The following is a 19,829-nucleotide window of genomic DNA, read 5'->3' on the forward strand; positions in this document are numbered from 1 at the left end:
TGATCCCATGGATGCTAACAAAGTGATGCAGTCACTTTCTTTCAAGAAGATTGTCAAAATGTTCAGTTCTGGCACAAGTTCCAGGTATGTTTTTAGTGAGCTCTTTTACTAGACTGTCGCTTTAATTTTAGCTGTTCTAGAAATCCTGGCAGCTCTTTACAACACCACACTCTTTAACAAACAAAATCCCCAACTTTTTACAGATAAACAGTATTACAGGGGAATACACAGTAGAGATTTAAAAATACACAGATGGCCAAAGCTAGTATATTGACTGCATTTTTACACACCTCACGCACAGAAATCCTTTTTTTCCAATCCTGTGGGCACCTGCTACCCCCCCTCTTTTTTTTTTTGTAGGTTTCATAACCTTGAGTCCAGCTTCTGGCATGTTCATCTCCCAATCTGGCTTTATTTAGTTCAAAAGGAGAAAATGAGATATATCGAGCCCTTTAAAAACTTAATTTCAAAGGACTAAATGTGGTCTCTCACATACTCTCTTTCACAAGCCTTAGAGTATCTAACCTGAAGTCAGTTAATCATGGATTAAATCCACGATATGTACTTTCACTCATCTGGAAATCCTTATTTCATGACCCTAGGAAGACGTACTTTTCTGTCTGTTGTGAGCTATAAGAACTAAATTCCCTGTGGGACTTTTTTCTGCAACTGACATATATACAGATGAACTTTGACAACAGTTAACAGCAAATGAGCTACAGCTCACTGTATCAATACAGGATAATTTCGTGCTGACAAAATTGTCAACCAGTTAAATAGCATATGTTCCGAACTAGACTGATATAAAACTAATGCTCCAGGACTGTGCAGAAGTTTGATGTTCCCTGTGTCCCATTTTGTCATCTCATTTTAGATAATAATTACATAATACATCATTTCTTAATGTAGCCAAATACGAAACAAATAATCATCATGACCTGTATTTATTTTGCAGATGTTAATATAGCAAAGGAATCTTTCATTCTTGAGCACCGTTACATTTTTCCCATGCAACTTGAAACTTAGCTATTTGTGTAAAAGCATACTAGTGGGTTTGGTTAGTATATAAAAGATGCAGTAACGGACAAAGCTGAATTCATTCTGCCCAAGTTCTGAGCTAACCACCAGGCGTGAGACAGAAAGACACAAAAAGCCCCTGAGCTAGATCAGATAATTAAGATCTAATTAGGGAAACAACCCCACCTCCCAAAGGGTGCTTACACAAAATCACAGGTGCCTGCACACCTGCAACTTCCACGGAAGCAATGTACGTGCTGAATTTCTTCCTGAATGTGGTGATCCTACATGCTTTCTCTGCGGAGTCTTTAAGTTCTCTGTTTGTGAGAGAGGAGGCAGAAAAATCTCTCTCCTTTAATTAAGAACACTGAAGACACACGTGCTTTAATCATGTTCCATCAAAAATGAAATTTTAGAATTATGTTAGTACAGTCTTAATAGCACAATCAAATGCATTTTCATGTGCTAAGGTTTTTTAATTGCTACATCACATATTTCACCTCACTCTCACTTCAGACTATTCTGTCTATCCTTAAAATGATATTACTCAAGCGTTAGTAGCTCATATGCTAAGGAAAGGTTGAGCAACTGTAAGAATATTTATTATTTTATTTAAAGACATCTATCGTGGAGAAAAAAGTATTTCATTTTCTACTGAACAATCTTGTAGATGTGAAAAGCAGCTCACGGGAGAAGTGTTCATAATTCATCAGGACATGTGCACTGCCCGTCAAGATTTCTAGCATATGCATACAGTGCTGTGCTATTTCTCTGCCTCTTTGATACCGCAAGACAACTGTCAACACAGTCTTTTAAAAGAAACTTCCATTAGCAGTGCACCTAGATGGTAGCCACTTCAGAGGCTGACAAGTCCCTAGAAACGTACAGCCAGTGTTATCAGTGTTTATCTGAATGACTAACATAGCCTTAGGCTAGGTATTCTGTAGCATGTGTGAAACTGTATTTCTTTAGTTTCTGGTCTCGATGAGTGACATTATCAGGTAAATGAACTTAAAAAAAAATTACTTCTGCTTACCAGCTCCTCACGAAGTTGGGCTATGAGTTCATCTCTCTCCTTCAGCTGCAGCTTCAGCACTGAGCATTCATCTTTTATTCCATCCTACAAAAACATCAAAAGAGATATTATAATAAATCTTAACACTTTTACTTTGCTCTTGACAAGAAAAGGCTGTTTCACATAGCGTGTGATAACTACATTCAAGTAATGAAACTCAATTCTCCTTTTTCATGTGTGGTATTTTCAATAACTTATTCTAAGTTGCTGCATAAACAAATTAATGCATCCAAAGACATTACATAGAAACGTGAATAGCTCCCTGCACAGAAGTCCATTTCATTCTTTTCTGAATCTTTTAAGCACTTTTAATGAAGATCCTATCATGTCATTCCAAACAACGTTAAAGAAACATCAATTTAGAAGCATTATTGTGGAGCATTTGATCTTAGAGGGCATGAGTAAGAAAGCAGAACAGACATTCACAGGAAAAGTAAAGCACCTTTTCCATGCATACATCTTTTGTCCCACATCAGCCAAAGCAGCAGCAATTCTGGTATTAACAGGGTGAAGGACAGAAAAGAGTTACCGCTTAGCGACATAACCATCGACTATAACTCGACTTGCCTGAAAATGAACCTAATAGTTAAGTCTGTAGCCAAACCCAGGTCCATGAGGCAATCTACAAGTAGTCCCCATGCAATTTTGTGAGTTGGTGTATGTCTAAACATCTTACTTAGCGATGAAATGTCAATCGCATTTTGTCTGATAAACATTCAAGAGGAAAAGTGAAAGAATAAACACCCAACAAAATGATGAGTCAACTGACCAGTTGTACAACTATAAAAAAAAAAAAAAAGCACTGTATCTTTACACACTTCTAGTACAGAAACATATTTACAATGCTTGAGAAGTTTACTGGTTTGGAGTATCATTATTTTCCAAAAAAAAAACCCAAGCCATACAACAAGAAAACTTTTGGGAATATAGTGGTATTTGTGCAACACTTTTGTCCTTAGCTTAAAAACAAGAAAATTGGACCTCTAACTAATGGATGATAGAAGTACAGAAGTGCAAAATTTATTTAGACCAGGAGAGCTCAGGGGTTCAAAGAGGTAGAATCAGTGTGACTCTGTCAGTACTAATGTGTACACAATTCCAAATGAACAGACAAACATGAAACAAAAGAAGTAGAGTATGAAGTCCATTTTCCTCAGTTCAGTGTTCAGTTGTAATAATTACCTTTCAAAGTAACTATATTGCTCATCGTCCGCTCTAACAAAATTGGAAGAAGAAACAAGATACTCATAAAACTCCAAATATTTGCAACTGCAATAAAAAGAGATACTCACTTTCTGGCAGACAGATAATGAACCTGCTTAGACACTACTTCAGTACTATGTACAAATCTCCCAAAATAATCAAATTTAGAATAAAGGTAGAATCTGCACCATCTTCTTTTGGAAAAAAACTCACGGGAATTTTTCTTTGCTATGTGGTATAGCAGCATTTCACTTTTACAGCCTACTAACAGATTTCTGTTTAGGAACGTTATCTGAAAATAAAATACTACTACATTCTAGAATACAGCCCTCAGCACACAATATGTTATTAGTACATATTTAACATTTTAGATAAAAATATCTCCTTATAAAAAATACAAAGTATCGAGGGCTTCACTAATGTTTTAATCAGTGATGTCTTTATTTTTAAAAATGGTTTTAGAAGTGATGCCGCATTAACTATTGTACCTCAATTTCTATTTACATTATTCCGAGTTCTTTTTGTCAGCACTGTTTCACATTGTTGCTATGTCCTTATTTTCCACGTATTAACTTAAAATATAAAATAATGAAATATATATAAAACTGTATCAAGCTCCCAGGATGACAGTCACATCACTGACTGGCACTGGAGAAGTCCCAGACTGGACTCAGTGACGGATGGGAACTGGATTATGGATCAAAGATAGACAAACAGACAGAGTCCTCCTCAGACACCGTCCACTGAAGAAAGAGAGCTGACCCTTTGATTCCTCAGCTTTTATACTGAGCATAAAGCAGATGGGATGGGATACCCTGTTGGTCAGTTTTGGGTCACTTGTCCTTTCCGCGCCTCCCTTGCAGGTGTTACCCCCCTCTATGCTTTTCCGCTTCTGACCCTCCAACGGGGCAAGTAACAAAGATATCTGCCCTTGGGTGTTATAGCAATAAGTATAAGCAAGAGCCTTTCTGCATACCATTCCTTCTCATCAGCTATAAACTTAGGTCTTATCACTCTGAGAGCAAACAGTGTCTGCACAATATGCAGTTAATTTCAGTAGCCAGAAGAGGCCCAGCTAAGAAGTAAAGTTACTGAACTAATTTGGTCCTGTTCTACCTCAAACCAGGATAGCGGGTCCAGAGGAGGGCCGCAAAAATGATCAGAGGGATGGAACACCTCTCCTATGAGGCCAGGCTGAGAGAAGGCTCCAGGGAGATCTTACCTCAGCCTTTCAGTACTTAAGCAGAGTACTGACGCTGTCCCTGCTCGTTGCAGGGGAGGTTGGACTAGATGACCTTTAAAGGTCCCTTCCAACCCAAACTATTCTGTGATTCTATGACTCCATTGAAGGCTAGGGAAGGAAAGAATGCTCCAAAAATGACATTCTTGTGCAAGAGCCAAAATATTTCAGCCAAGGCTTGTGTAGAGGATACCAAAGAAGTAGCATGCAATTGAAAAGTAACGGGGCAGGAAAAGTTGGTGGAATGCTGTGTTATTTATTCGTCCAGAGGGCAAAAAGCAATGCAAAACAGATAGTGTAAATTCAGAAACAGATCACCTTTACTCCTTAGGAGGCCTAAAATGTTTCATTATCTACTGTGAAACTGTAGTACGCTGCAAGGCTGCTATTAAGAAAGACCAAGAATTTTGTTGAGAAAAGCTTCTCAAGGTGAATGAGGAAGAGGAGACACAATCCAATAGGGTTTATATAGTATAATATAGTAAAAATAGTAAAAAATAAACTACCTGAAAACCAGAATTCGCTTCTAAGGAATTGTCGCAACAACAGACATCAAAGAGGAAGGGAGTTGAAAAGGACGGCCCGCTTTTAGCGGAGCGCCCAATCAGTGTATTCTGAGTCTACACTGTAATTACAAAGCTGGAAGAAACATCTCCCCCCCCAAAGTGAGGCTTTTTAATATACGTTGAATACTCTGGGGCAGCATGGTTCCCGTTCTTCGCTATCCCCACATTCCAGTAGATACTTCACCTGTGCATTCCTATGTTTAGAAAAATAAGCTTATTTATAATACTGGTTATGATCATGTATGCAAAATATTTCTCATGTTTTTGCAGCCCTTATAATATTTATGGAGTGTGACAGTGAGAGAATAACAGATTGGCATATAAGTATAGCTGAGTTGAAGTGCCAACAAGAATAAATTAAATGACCATAGATTTAAAATTCTGCTAGGTGACATTTAACATTTCTAGTTACTAAATCAATAACCTTGGACACTCTGGGTCCTTACCGTTCTGCAAAATGAGCATAGACCTGCATATTTTATAAGGCCTATCGGTCCAATAAGAACACTGATGCTATGAAAGTATGTCAACACTCTAAATAATTGAATCATATGCTCCATGAATGTGTTCATAAGCTACCTGTATACGCTGTAGTTTTGAGACCATTTTGTCGAGTTTAATAAATTATAAGTACTACATATTACATACAGTGTTGCATACTGTAATTATATTATATATATATTATTTTTATATTTTTCCACGAACTCATTATGAAAAAAAAAAGATAAACATTCTGCTCTCCATTGCAGTGAGCATGTTCATAACAGGCTTGTCCACGACTCTGCAATTACTTGATAAAAAACCAAGTCCATTAACAGCTCATTCTTAAAGATAACTGTTAGACACAGCATGCACTGTAAATAAAATGCTGCATATTCAAACTACTTCCTTTTATTAAATGGAGGTAATCAAGAAGGTTTGTAGTCTAAATTCCAGGTGTACTTCATAAAAATGCAAAAGCAGCTGCGTGCAAAGTGTCCATTGTATTTTCCTCACTTATATTCTCTGATATTGTAAAAGAGTCCAGGATTTAGCTCTATATTCTCTAAGGACCTGCTCTTATTACCATACAAGTTTATGGTCAGAATGTTCTTCAAATTACCATCTTTGCACTTCTTCAAATTATCACCTTTTTACTTGTCTTCAGTTGTAGTCTATGACAGTGATAGCTATGTCTCAGTGCCAGTATTTTCCTATTTTTGTTTAATTCTGTCCATCTGGGAAAACGCTAAACATAATAGCAGATCTGTTTCTCATAAGACCAGGTCATAAGACGAAAACTTGTACTGCGTGTGTGAAGACAGCTGCAGCAGGTTATGCATAAGTGCCAAAAAGCATAATCGTTTCCATTTTGAAAACTTACTTTATACCATGTCATACTTTGAAACAAATAGGCATATTGTGCTTACTGTAATCAAAGCGCTATAAACAGAACTAACCAAGTATTATGGAAGATAAATTTACTGCAATTTTACTTTGATACTAAACAGAATATGCTGCCAAAATAGTACCATAAAATTTGAATACTATAAAACTCATTTGATAAATGTGTTGAATTTCTGATGCTAAGCAGATTGTTTACCAACTTAGGGTAATGCAAAAATCAGCAACTACTTAGAATGTAGTTCCTTTAAAAATATCATCCTGGAACGAACCAAACTATGAAATTTAAAACTGAGTATCAGGTTCAGAAAGCAACATAAATGCCATAATAGTTGATGCTTCAAGTTATGCAGCAGATTCATACAGAAAAATTAATAAATTCCTGGATAACCATCTACAACATTCAAAGAAAACACGGGTTATTTTAAACATGTACAGGATTTTTATGCCAGCAGTGTAGGAGTCTAGACTCTGTACAGGGTTACAGATTACTTTTACGGTTCACTTTATACCACCCGGCATCTGAAAAGCACCATGTACTTCTGTGAATCTTACTGGAAACTTGTAGAGAAGCACCCTTATCTATCTCCAAACTGAGACCCCACTTGCATTAACATGTATCATGTTGACACACACACTTTTATTAAAAGGAAAAACATGTACATATTTGAGATTATTCATGTACGTAGATTTTTGGATATTACAGACTGTTTTCAGAATATATTTTTTTTTTGTCAGATCATGAATAGTTTCATTGGTTGTTATTATTATTGTTTTAATGACAGTCTTAATGATCTTAACATGAGGCAGAGAACCTGAGACTTCATTATTTCTTTCAGGCGTCAAAATGAAGCCACTGATGTATCTTTGATAGATGGTCCCCTGATGTATTTACACCATGATACCGTAGGTACAGGGTATGACTTTCCACTGTTTTATTTTCCCTTTCTGTGTTCACTCTAGCTCTACATACCTGTCATATCAATTCCTTTCAATCACACCAAGAGAGAAGCGAATTGGCTGGCTGCAATTCTTCACATGTGAAAAGCACAGCGATTTCGCTTCTTTGGCTCATCTGTTGTCTTGGTGCTGTGCCAGTCCAGTTAGTCTTGGCTGGAGTCCTGACAATGCTCCCAAAGAGCGGCCTCTGACTGCAGGCAATGGTCGTACTTAACTTGCCTGCTCCTCTGTCACGCTGCTGGGCCAGCTGTTGCTCAAGCCCAGCACAAAGGCGAGGGCAAGCCCAAGCTTCAGAAATTCCTGTTAAAGCATAACAAGGCAACACAAAGCAATCTCCCAGGCCCATCTCAACTCAACAGAAACAGTCTCACTAGAGGGTACCTTTCCAGTAGTGGATCAAATCAATAAAATTCTGAATCAGCTTTAGAAGCTATGGTCATATCAGAAACAGACAGCATTACATACATCATCTTTCCATGCAACTACAGCATTCAAATGACATATCCAAAGAAACAGCTCTACATTTCGTTTCTTGATCGTGAAATCTGGAATTCTGGAGCACGTCCAGAGAAGGGCAACAAAGCTGGTGAGGGGTCTGGAGCACGAGTCTTATGACGAGCAGCTGAGAGAACTGGGGTTGTTCAGCCTGGAGAAAAGGAGGCCGAGGGGAGACATTATCACTCTTTACAACTACCTGAAAGGAGGTTGTAGAGAGGTGGGGGTTGGTCTCTTCTCCCAAGTAACAGGCGATAGGATGAGAGGAAGCAGCTTCAAGTTGAACCAGGGAAGGTTTAGATTAGATATTAGGAAAAATTTCTTCACCGAAAGGGTTATCAAACATTGCAACCAGCTGCCCAGGGAAGTGGTTGAGCTGCCATCCCTGGAGGTATTTAAAAGACTGGTAGATGTGGTGCTTATAGACATGGTTTAGTGGTGGGTTCACAGCGTTAAGTTAATGGATGGACTCGATCTTGAAGTTCTCTTCCAAATGGAGTTCGGGAAGCACAGGATCTGATCTTACAATGATAAATAATGCTGATTAAGCCCCATGAAACCTTACGCAATTCTATACCATGCTTTCCTTAAGTTCCATTACATAGAACATGTCAATAAATATTTTTACTGGAACAATTTTGGGCAGCTATATCCATTTGAATACTAGAATTCAATTGACGTTTTACTATGAAGGTAACACTCAAAAAGACTATGTAGGCTATGCTACTTTAACCTCACACATTTATGAATACAGAGCTACATAAACAACATTTTCTTCATAGCAATCCAATTGTCAGTTAACTGTGAAATATAGATTGAGCAAATTAATGGGATTTTTTTTGCTTCATCTGAATTTTGGTCTCTTCAGCATCAATAATAAAAAAGCATGGAGTTTAAAGCAGCGCAGCTTGATTAATAAACTGCAAAACAGATCACACCAGGTGAAGCCTAAGATGTATGCAACCTGCAGAAATAGTGAACAGCAGCCAGGGGTGTAAACATGTAGCAAACACATAAATGTATTTTTTCTTGATGTAACCACTCCATTTACTCTCTCCTTGTGGCTCTTTCTGAGCCAGAAATCATATGCACAGTACCAGGCCTCGTTTAGAGATCTTTCTAAATTATACATTCATGAAAAGAAAACAAGCCAACCAAGCAAGACAAAAACCCCAACCCCCCAAACCTTTCTTTTCTTTTGAACACTCTGCTGAACAATGTCATTGCTCCCAACCTAAGAAAAGACAGTATTTCCTATTCAACTTCTCCTTGTCTCCCATAGTTTTACGCGTCCACCTGCTTACTGTGCAACTCCTGTCATCTCTGAAGCTTGGGAATCGTTGACTATATAACCTCCTTTCTTACATAAACCACCCTGTATCTCCGAAAAAACCCTGTGATCGACCTTTTCTGGTTGCACTCTATCATTCATTCGAACCAGGTAATCAGGATTCCACATAGCACTCGAGCAGCAGCTTCGCCATCCGTTCACGCAACTGCACTATGACATTTTGGTTTGCATTCATTTTTAAGTACTTACTCAAAACAATTCTTAAGGGCCCATATTTATAGAAAAACCTCATGTCTTCCACGCTTTCTGTAGAAGGGGAAAAAAATCCATCACCAACCCTTCCATGAAACTAAAATCATAGTCACAAACTTCAGAATAAACAGACTTTGGGAACAATGACCCTGTACCTAATTCATCAACAACCCTGCGAGAACTCTTAAGAATAACTACTCAACTGTACTTTTTTCAATTTTTGATAAGTACAAAGCTGATGTTTTCAGGGAACTATCCACAATGTCTGAAAGATCTCCCTCCTCGTTTAGAAAGATAGATTTGTTCTTCGCCATGTGTATTCCTTTGTGTCTGCTGACATTGAATCTTAACTGCCTTTCATCTTTAAAGCATTTGGAGTGATAAGATCTTACTGTAACATTTCATACTCCAGTTTAATTCTGATTATTCTGGACCCTTCTGAAAGTATAATTCTTCCTTTAATAAATGACTACTTACTCACATCTTTTGTACTCTACACCTAATCTGTCATTAATCCAAGAGAAGACTTCCCCACTCATCCTCTTTTTTTAAAAAAAGCCTTTGATGAAAAGGGCCTTGTTGAAAGCATTTTGGAAATTGAGTAAACTACACAAAACATATCATCCTTATTCACATGCTGATGACTCTTCCGCTGAATTCTGAGGTATGATTAAAACCTCAGAAAGTCAAGTATGCTCTTCCCCATCTATTATATTAATTCATGGACCATCTAAATCTATTTTCTAGAACAGTTTCTACTAATCTAGCTGGCAATAAAGTCAGATTAAAAGAGCTTTAAAAAAACAAACAACAAAACAAACCAACCCACCCCCACCCCCCCCAAACCCCACACCCTGACATTTTATTTCTATCTGTCATTTTGCTAAGAAGATTTAAGTAACAGATAATGGGCTAGAGTAGTTCAACAATTTCTTTTATCAGTGTCTTTAGCATATTTGAATGCGTAGCTGATGTGAGAGACTACTTATTCTACATTATTCCACTTTATTTTCAGTTATCTTCAACTGACGTTTCAAAACTCATTCCTCTGACTAGTTGCTCCATTGCTGCTGGTATATCTACTTATGTGGAAACACAGATCCTTTATTTACCTTTTTTTTTTTTTTTAAATTAACCTTATTTGCTAGGAGTGGTTCCCTACACAATTATTATCTTTCAGCATTACAAATTCCCTGGAAGACCTCATGTCACTTACTAATTTGAAGAAAAACCTTTTATAATCAGGGTGGAGGTCGTGTTGTTTGTTTTACTATCTTGGCCTTGCTTATTTTATTTTTACATTAAATTGTAAACATGAAGTTCAGCAATTTAATATTCTCCTATTAACTTATATTATCGTCAGGGAAAAATATCCTATTCATATCTAATTTTTTGCCCTAGTATCAAATCAGCAAAACCAAAACCCTTTCACACTCTTACATGCAAGCAACCTTAATCATGTAGTGCATATAGACTGATTCACATAAAAAAATACCCATAAAAATCTATAACGTTGTACAGACATAATTTCTCTCACAGTTAAAATGCAGCCACTTTTTTCACTGGCACGTTGCAGTTTCTTTCTGCCAAGCAGCATGACAAAACCATTTAAGCCAAGAAGTAAAGTAAAAATATCTGCCAACTGCTGCATTTCTGTAGAAGTTTCAGCACCGCCAAGCCAATAAATACATTTCTTCATATTCAGAGAATAATGCCCTACACAAAACCTCATTTCTCTAAATGAAAGGAGACTGAATGCAAATCAAATTCTAGCTCCCCTGGGAAGAGATCAACAGCAAAGTTTCTTCTGGCTCTAACACAGAACAGGCCACCCCACTGAGGTCTCCTAAGCCCGCTGTAGTCTTCTATTATCAACTTGAAAATGGTGATAGAAATTTTTTTTAAAGCATAGATTTTGAATTCAGCATAAAGTGATAGAAATGCTTTCTCCTGCTTCTTGGAACCACAAGAAAATTTTAGACAGAAAGAAAGAAGAGCCTTAAAAAAAACCAACACAGTGACATCAGCTTTTCCAGTTGTAAGGGAAAATGTGACAAAAACATCTTGTGCAAAACAACCAAAAGAAAAAATATATTTTCACAGTTTCAGGTTACTATTTTTAAAATAAAGTCAAGATTTTCTTTAGGATCCTAATAAAAGTAATTTTAGATTGACCAGGATGATTCAAGGACGAAACCAATCAATAAGTTTTTAGATCTTCCAAACACATAGGAATTGACCAAAGTAATCTTATCAAATGCTCTCAAGAGAATAAGACAGGGGAAGCGATCCAGCCAGCTCTGGTTGAGTTTATAATAATGAAAGTAACATGTTATTCCAAGAAAGTTTTTAGGATCAAAAATACAAATGTTTGCAAATAATCGCTTACAGAATTAGCAGTTATATACAAGTTATCGTTAAATACCATTTAGTGCAGGTCTGGAGTAGAAGTAAGAAGGACGTGAAAGCTCGTGGTGGCAGAGAACCAGGTACTCTGCCAGGTATGTAAGAAAGTTATTAAATAGGGACAAATACTACAAATTCTTCAATTTATATAAGCAAGGTATTCATGAGAAAGAATTTAGAAATGTTTCATACATCACATGTTTTATCTTAATATAAAATGGGAAATATGTTATACAGACAAATGCAACTTCTAAGGAAAGAGGTGTGAAAACAGCACATAGATTAGTACAACAGCTGAGGACACACAAATACACTTTGGAAACTAAAAGTTTAGCCCAGATTAACTTAAAGGTTTCCTTCCCTATTTCGGACTCTAAAGTTTCATTTGACCACTAATACTTTATGATATTAAGATGCTAAAATTATTAATTCTAAAAAGCACCTCTATTCTGGTAGGTAGATTGGGGAAAAAGCTGATTTAGAAAATACCTATTACCTAATAAATGTTAAGCATACTACCATATATAAAGATAACACTATTTTGAAAGTAGAGACATGTCCATTTGTAACTTTGAGTAACACTTTGATTTTGACTGTTCTTAGACCACCTTATGTCCAAGCAACTTCTAAGGTGCCCATCAAAAAGAGAAGCATGAAAATAAGCCTACTAATAAGTAGAACACAAAGGGTCTGCACCTTCTTTAGTAAACGTGTACAGGAACCAGTATTTACTTCATTACTTAAAAGAGATGCTTAAAAATTTCCCATTACCTTATTCTGCTAATTATCCTGTGTAAATTACTGCATTCTAATTTAAATTTGTTGTAATTTCAGTGACTAACATAAGCATTCTGGAGTTCTGATGCTATGAATGAGATGAAACTAGTAACAAGATTGACAGTTTCAAAGAAAGGCATCAAATCCAGTAAAATTCTAGTTCTGTGTACCCAATTGGAAACAATTTCTTTCCATAGACAGTAAGTTCTGGAGCAGTGACCCAAATCAAATTTTAAGGCCTCTGAAAAGGTCCCCCCAATTGGGGACCTATTAAAGGATGAACAGATAGGATGAATAGAATGAAAATAACTTTTTAACACATAATATAAACTAGATTTTCAAAAGCATGTTTATTTCACTTTGTGCAATGTTTTTTTTTCCCCCTATACTATTAGAAGAATACTGCAAGTATCGAGGCAAGAATGCATTTTTAAATATAGTGAATTTGGTAATTTTGTTACACTTTAGCGGATTACAAATTGCTTCCTTATTTCCCCTTCCACTTCCAAATTCCCACATATACAATATTTTGAACTATGGCTACTTCTCAGTTGCAGATTCCAAACACTTCCGTATGAAGACAGCCATGCCATCCTCTTTTTTTTTTTGGCTTTATTTTTTTCAGAGTGGGAAGTTCAGACATGCAAAAAAGAGAGAGGTACGCATTCACCTGGAGTACCCAAAAGAACTTGCAATAGGTGAGAGATTTCCTGAGCTTTGTGCCGATCAAAAAGGACTCCTTTGTTCACATCACACTACAAACCATGCAAACACGAATACTGCCTAATGACATCTCTACCCATGGCCATATTTATTCAAATTAAAAAAAAAGTGCCATTTAATATATCTTGGACACCCATTACTTCTATAAAACCACTGAGGTTTTATCGCTTCTTACCAGGTAGGCAAGAGCAGATTCTGAATTACAGTGAACACACTTCACACTGAGTACTGATGTATAAAGTCAATCTCTAGGTTTCTTACTTATAAATAAATATAAATTTCATGGTAACGAAAGGATGTACTTTTCAATATATATCTTACCAAAAGTATAATTGTCTGTATTTACTTTTTAATGAAGTATTCATGCTACTCATTATTTTGATGCTTTCAATGTAATATTTTGCTTTTATTTTCCTCTTCAAGTGGTTACATCTCCATTGGCTTCTTATATTTCTGAAAATCCTGAATTTTGCACATCAATGTTCAAGCTAGGTGGTCACAGAAAAGTAATAATAATAAAAAAACCTAAAACGATATAACTAGACTGTACATCCAGTGCAACTCCCTCACAAACTACATACCAAATTATTTACTGACCTTAAATGAAAATGCATGTTTTATTTGAGAGTAAACCTTTGTTCAACCAATGTGACATTTTCTTAGTAGTTTTTATGCTGCTATCAATCTTTAAATACCACCAACTTTGCATACATATAGAAAATCTAATTTCTGGACTGATATTACAAAGAAGAGATAGCTTTATCTTAATGAGTTTTTAAGCAAAAATAAAATAAAGGCTTTGCCAAATAACTGAGACAAACAAAACTCAGCTATCAGAAGACAGTTATACTGCCAAAGGACAATTATAAAGATACTACAAAATTTAAGTCTCTTAAGAGAATACAGCATCAACTATAAATCTTTACCTAGTTTGGTCAGTACAGAAAACAGTACAGTTTAATTAGTACAACACTCGTTAGCATAATTATTGTGCTAATATACAACTGCTCTTCCTGCTTCTCAGCTACCACGTACGTAGGTACGTAACTGCACTAAGCCAAGTAGAAATCAAATTCCACACATAAAACAGAATAATATAAAAATAGATAGGTCTGAGTTTTGTTTGGGTTGTTCTTTTATATTTAGATCCTCCTACATTGCACATTTTGTATATTGAAATATTCCAATTTAATTCTTGCAGAAGAAACCCAAACCATATCGTTTCTTTTCCTAAAAATGAACTAAGAATGTATTTAGGAGCACTACAGATTTGGCAGACAGTCTCTATAAAATTTTCCTCTGTAAAAAAGAAAAACAAAAACCCTAATAATGCAGAGATACCATGGGAAACAACAATGGCCATGAAGCAAAGACATCTTTTGTTTGTTTCTTTGTAACCAAATGGCAGATAACCACTTTAAGACTGAAGCCAACCGGCGATTTTATAACAACGTATCTTCTCGCTTTAAAATGTTTATTTCATTAGAGAAAGCCCTCAACCTTTTTTGAATAAAAATTCATCATTTTTGAAGAACCTTACAGGGGCAAAACGTTTTCACCCCATCGAGCCAGAAGAATAGCCGTTACCCTGCATCGCTGCGTACTCATTAGCTCAGTGGCTGAGGTCAACCCTGGGGAGGTGGATACAGACGCCTGTGCTTCCTCACACTCACAACAGGGACTTGAACTTGGGTCCCCTGCATTTACCGCGGCTGCCCTGGCCGCTGCCTCACGGAGATTTTAGAGCCACCTGCAATTCTTCTCTCTACAGAAAAATGACAGAAAGCCTCCCTAGTTTGCATAAAAATGAATTCTTGTTTCAAACAGAGCATCATTCAGCTTTCTTTGTTACAAATGAGAAAAGAGCGCCGAGTCTGCGGTGGCGAAGACACCGATGGAAATTTACTGTCAAGTATGGCCGTTGCTTCCGCTTTGGAACAACATATTTCCTTTAACTTCTTTGCATGCTTTGGGAACATACATTTTGCAGAACTTCTTACTAATATTAAAATACTTGAAATGAATGGAGGTAAACTAAAGATTAATTTGCCCGGTAATAAAATTGTAATTATGCCTGTGGGATTTGAATTAAAAGCATCCAAATGCTAATAAGAACTAGATAACTCCAGTGGGTAGCTGTGATTAGCTATTACTAGACTTGATCTTTTACAGATGGGGAAAGTTGCAGGGTTACAATCTAAGAAAAATAGGTGGTTCTTCTGTATGGATATTCATATGAATCAGCTCTTTCCTCTCATAAATCTTACCATCTAATTCTTAATTATTTGTCATAATAGAATAGGGAAGCCTAACCTTGCAACCTCTTCTCTGCTCATTTTGAGCAAACAAAGAAAAATGCCAAGAAATTCAGCCAAAACCAAGCTTGATGTTATTTTCTTTAGGCAGTTTCCCAGAGATCCAGTTACTAAAACATTATTTGTAAGTCATATTTTAAGTGAATTATGTGTGCCACAGAGACATTAATTATGCTGTCACTTGCAGTGCAGTATTACATCTAGTTAAGTTCCTGCATGATTCCTCCTTTGCCACTATTACAGGTTCTTAGCTATATACTCTTTCCCATTCCGATTATTAAAAAGCATATTCCACTTACAGCAGACCTCTTCTGTCTCCTGTTGGGTGTTTTTTTTTTGTTTGTTTGTTTGTTTGTTTTTTTTAAAAAAAGGAAAATAGATGCATTTCAGTGTCCATATTTTCCTGGGCAAGAGTTCTATCCTGACATACCCCGAGAGAAGCTGAGCCAATAGATGTGGTGAGTGAGACCGGATAGATTAATGAGCTCATTATAATTCATTAAAGAGTGATGTGGGGATGACTGCCCACTTTAATTAGTTTTATTACTGCAGGAAATTGTTTCATATGCCAAGCTCATCACCAAGCATGCCTGGAAAACATTAGAGTGGTAATCAGACTTGATACAAGAACCTTTCATTAGCCTGTAAGGCTAAAGGCACTTATAATGACAAGGAAAGTATTAAAGAGATGGACATGAGAGTGGCTAGCATAAAATAATTTATCGTGTCTAATAATTCAATCGGTAATAAACAGCACAATGGTGATTTCAAGTCAAAAATTTGGTGGAACAGCCGTGTTGCTATGACACACGGTGTACTCTTCCTGTAATCATGACATTAGCTGACAGTAATAGATTTAGAAGGTTTAATAGGTCAGGTTTGCTCAGATAATAAATCCTAATGCAAATTAACTATGACTCAAATATTCTAATGAAAATGTTAATTGGTAACTGGAATTTCCTCAGAAATAAGTGGGCCTCTTTTTCCAGTCATCCCCTTAGACCCATTTCCACACATTTGACAATTCTAAGTTGCAGGTAAAAAACAAGTAAAAAAATATTTGTAGATAACAACTAGTGAAAAAAAACAGGTAAAATAATAGTAGATTTGAACAGGGAGAAATGGAAAAATAGTTTAAGAGTTTTGTTCAGTCTTCAGAAGTCCCCCTGAAGAAAGGATTACATTCTAGGATCCACTTCTAACACTTAGAGGCCTAAAACATATTCACATTGAAGGTCTCTTCATCATTATACAAATGGGTTAGGGTTTAATCTCTGTAACCTCAATAATTTATTACAATCATGACTACCTTATCGTCATTTTAATTATACTCTCTTTCACTCTAAGCAACAGCAAATCTTCCTACGCCTTACATTCTTCATTAGTTGTGTTTTGAATATATTGTTTAGTACCATCAGACTCTATAACTTCTCAAGAGTTAGGTATTTGTTTTAACACAAAGAGTAAGGGAATACCTACAAATGCCCGTGTTCTATTCAGGAACAGAAGAAAGTCGACGGAACTACAGTCTAAATTGGTCATTTATAAAATCATGGATGATCAAATTTCTCAATAGTATGTCATAATGAAGTATGGCAAATTATGGCTGAACGCATCTTTAGCGATAGTAATTCTTTCCATTTTAAGATAATTTTCAGGTGGGTTTAGAGCAGCATAATGCAAGATTTTTTTTTCTTTCTCTCTCTCCCCCCAGCAAAATATGAGGTAATTAAACAATGTAAAATAAAACTGTTTCTAAAGCCATCGCAGTTCTCAAACGTAACATTATGTTTTCATGCTTTGTGTTGTTAAGCCACTTCAAACATCCACTACGTCAAAGCCATTCTTTCTCCTCAAATTTTCACAAACAAACCACTGGTTAGTCTTGAATTTTCTAGTGCAAAATAAAGAATTTCTTTCTGATTACAGAACAGAGCAACTGTCCATTGTTATTTTGCTTCTTGTAAGAAAATAAGCGTCACTAGCCTCTCACTCCTTTGCATGAGCTTTGCAATATATCCCTCGGCAAGCAGCCCCACGGCTTATTAATTGAGTATGGGACTGTTGAGACTGACAGGGCAGAAGCATCTGGCTGTCAGATATGCTCACGTTCCTATCGTGAATAGGATACACGTAAATATCACAAACGGAGGGTAACAAAAAGGACTAAATATAGCCAACACACAGATTTCTGTTAGGTCTTCTATACAGTTCTGTGGGCTGTTACCTTAAAGGCAGTCCTTGCTATTGCACTGTGGCTCACGGTACTAATAAAATAAGTCTTACGACAGTATTCTGACATAGGTTGTTGTTATGATCTTACAGAAGAGGACGCTGAACGGAACAGATAATGAAATCTCTGACTAAAACTCCGAGGTTTTTATTTTCCATTTGCCGCCATGATAATAATTCAGTTCTCTTTTGCTTGTTAATGCTCTTACACCCCTTAATCCTCCTTATCCTTGTATGACACCTGTGTCGGGCATAATTAAGGGCTGTATACTTTTCCCAAGTCACACTGGTTCTGAGCACAGGACTTCACATTCCCAAAAGATTTCCAGTTACTTGAGAGTAGGTAGGGTGAACCAATACTACCAAAACTGAAAATATTTACCAATAGGATTCCTGGGTCTACTTTCAATCATTGAAACAGATGGAGACATTTTTGTGGGTGTTATTTTAGCAGTGATTAATACAGATTTCCCAACCAGTTAGTAATCACGTGTTTTGCCCTCTCGTACATAATCTCTTTGAGGCTACACAGTATCCTTAGCAACTGAATTCGAATTTCTAGTCCAACACATGAACTGGGAATCCCTTTATATTTTAATAGTCCAATATAGTTCTGCAGTTTAAGCTGTGAAGCAGTGAAAAGAGAAACAAAACAAACCCACCACGCCATACCACTCCCCTTTCACATCTAGGTGGGAGGATCTGAGCAGATTTCAGCATAGTCATCTGACAATTGTACAGAGTGGATTTATGAGAGTTACAAAAACCAGAAAGAGTAATTTCAGCAATGGAAGATACAACAAATTCATCTGTTCAAGTAAAATTTGTTCAGCATTACTATTGGTTGTTTATATAGGATAAAGCTATCTGCAGTTTACCTAATCCATGCAGACTGATTATTCTGCACGTTTTGAAGACTGACAAATTACTGTCATCTCACCTTGTTCTCATTTGTATCACATACTTCTTATTTGCAGTTTTCTGGGAGCTGTGGATGGAACTGGGGTTAAGAATCACAGCTCAAGCAAAGCAGTAACATAAAAGAGACATTGCAGAACAGTTCTGTCTCGCTACTTTGAGTTAATTCTCTCTGAACTTGAAGTACAATTGCCATTGATAACACAAAATTAATGTAAAGACTGTTTTTTTGTCTCTTTGTTTGAAAAGCCACTCAACATACTAACAAGTTGTGTTTGCCCTGGAGTAAGACCTATTTGGTTCGATTTCATAGTTTTGTTTAGTAAGGGGATTATCTTGCCTTTTAACTCAAAAGGCTTATCACTTATCAGAATAAATCTCTTTTTTGGTGGGAAAAACCCAAAGAAGGTTCTGGAGTTTGGGATTTTTTTTTTTATTTTATTTTATTTTTTAAGAGAGAAGAGAGGTAGGGGAGTACTGCATGCAAGCGAAGACACTTCTTGTTTCCTACTGCATTATAGTTCAAATACTCTGAAAAGTTTTGTTCTCTTTACTAAGCATGCTTTATTTATTGTTGTACCATAATAGCATCTTAACACCATTTTAAAACAGTTGCCTGAGATACTACAAGCCCGATTTGCATACCTTCCGTTTTCTTTTCGTAAGGCTTCACACCAGAACCCATTTGTACAGCTAATGCTTAAAATTCTTACAAAACTGTTGTTTAGATGTTTCGTAAAATACTTTTGTTATACACAATAAAGACATAGTAGGAAAATAATTCGTTGACTTGTGAAGAGAATACTTTGAAAATCCCTGTTGACCTGGTCACTGAGTCTGTAAACGATACTAATGTTGTTCCCGGTTGTCAGTGATTATTCTATTTATATCAGTCTGGCTGCGGAAGAATACAGTCATACTTCTACCACTCACTGTTAGTTGTTGCTGAAGTACTTGCCCATAACCACAAGAACCT

At 36.4% G+C, this 19,829-nt stretch overlaps 1 protein-coding gene across 1 annotated transcript in view; it reads right to left on the reverse strand.

The window, feature by feature from the left end:
* Window positions 1–19,829, reverse strand: part of CCSER1 (coiled-coil serine rich protein 1) — a gene marked incomplete at its 3' end in the record, with an annotated part of 718,149 nt that overhangs the window by 329,656 nt on the left and 368,664 nt on the right. Inside the window, exon 8 of the mRNA XM_082482793.1 lies at window positions 2,054–2,137. Coding sequence (XP_082338919.1) covers window positions 2,054–2,137 — 84 coding nt within the window. The remainder of the gene's footprint in view (window positions 1–2,053; window positions 2,138–19,829) is intronic.

Source organism: Vanellus vanellus, assembly GCF_965231255.1.
Source record: "Vanellus vanellus genome assembly, chromosome: 4".
Classification (NCBI taxonomy): Eukaryota; Metazoa; Chordata; class Aves; order Charadriiformes; family Charadriidae; genus Vanellus; species Vanellus vanellus.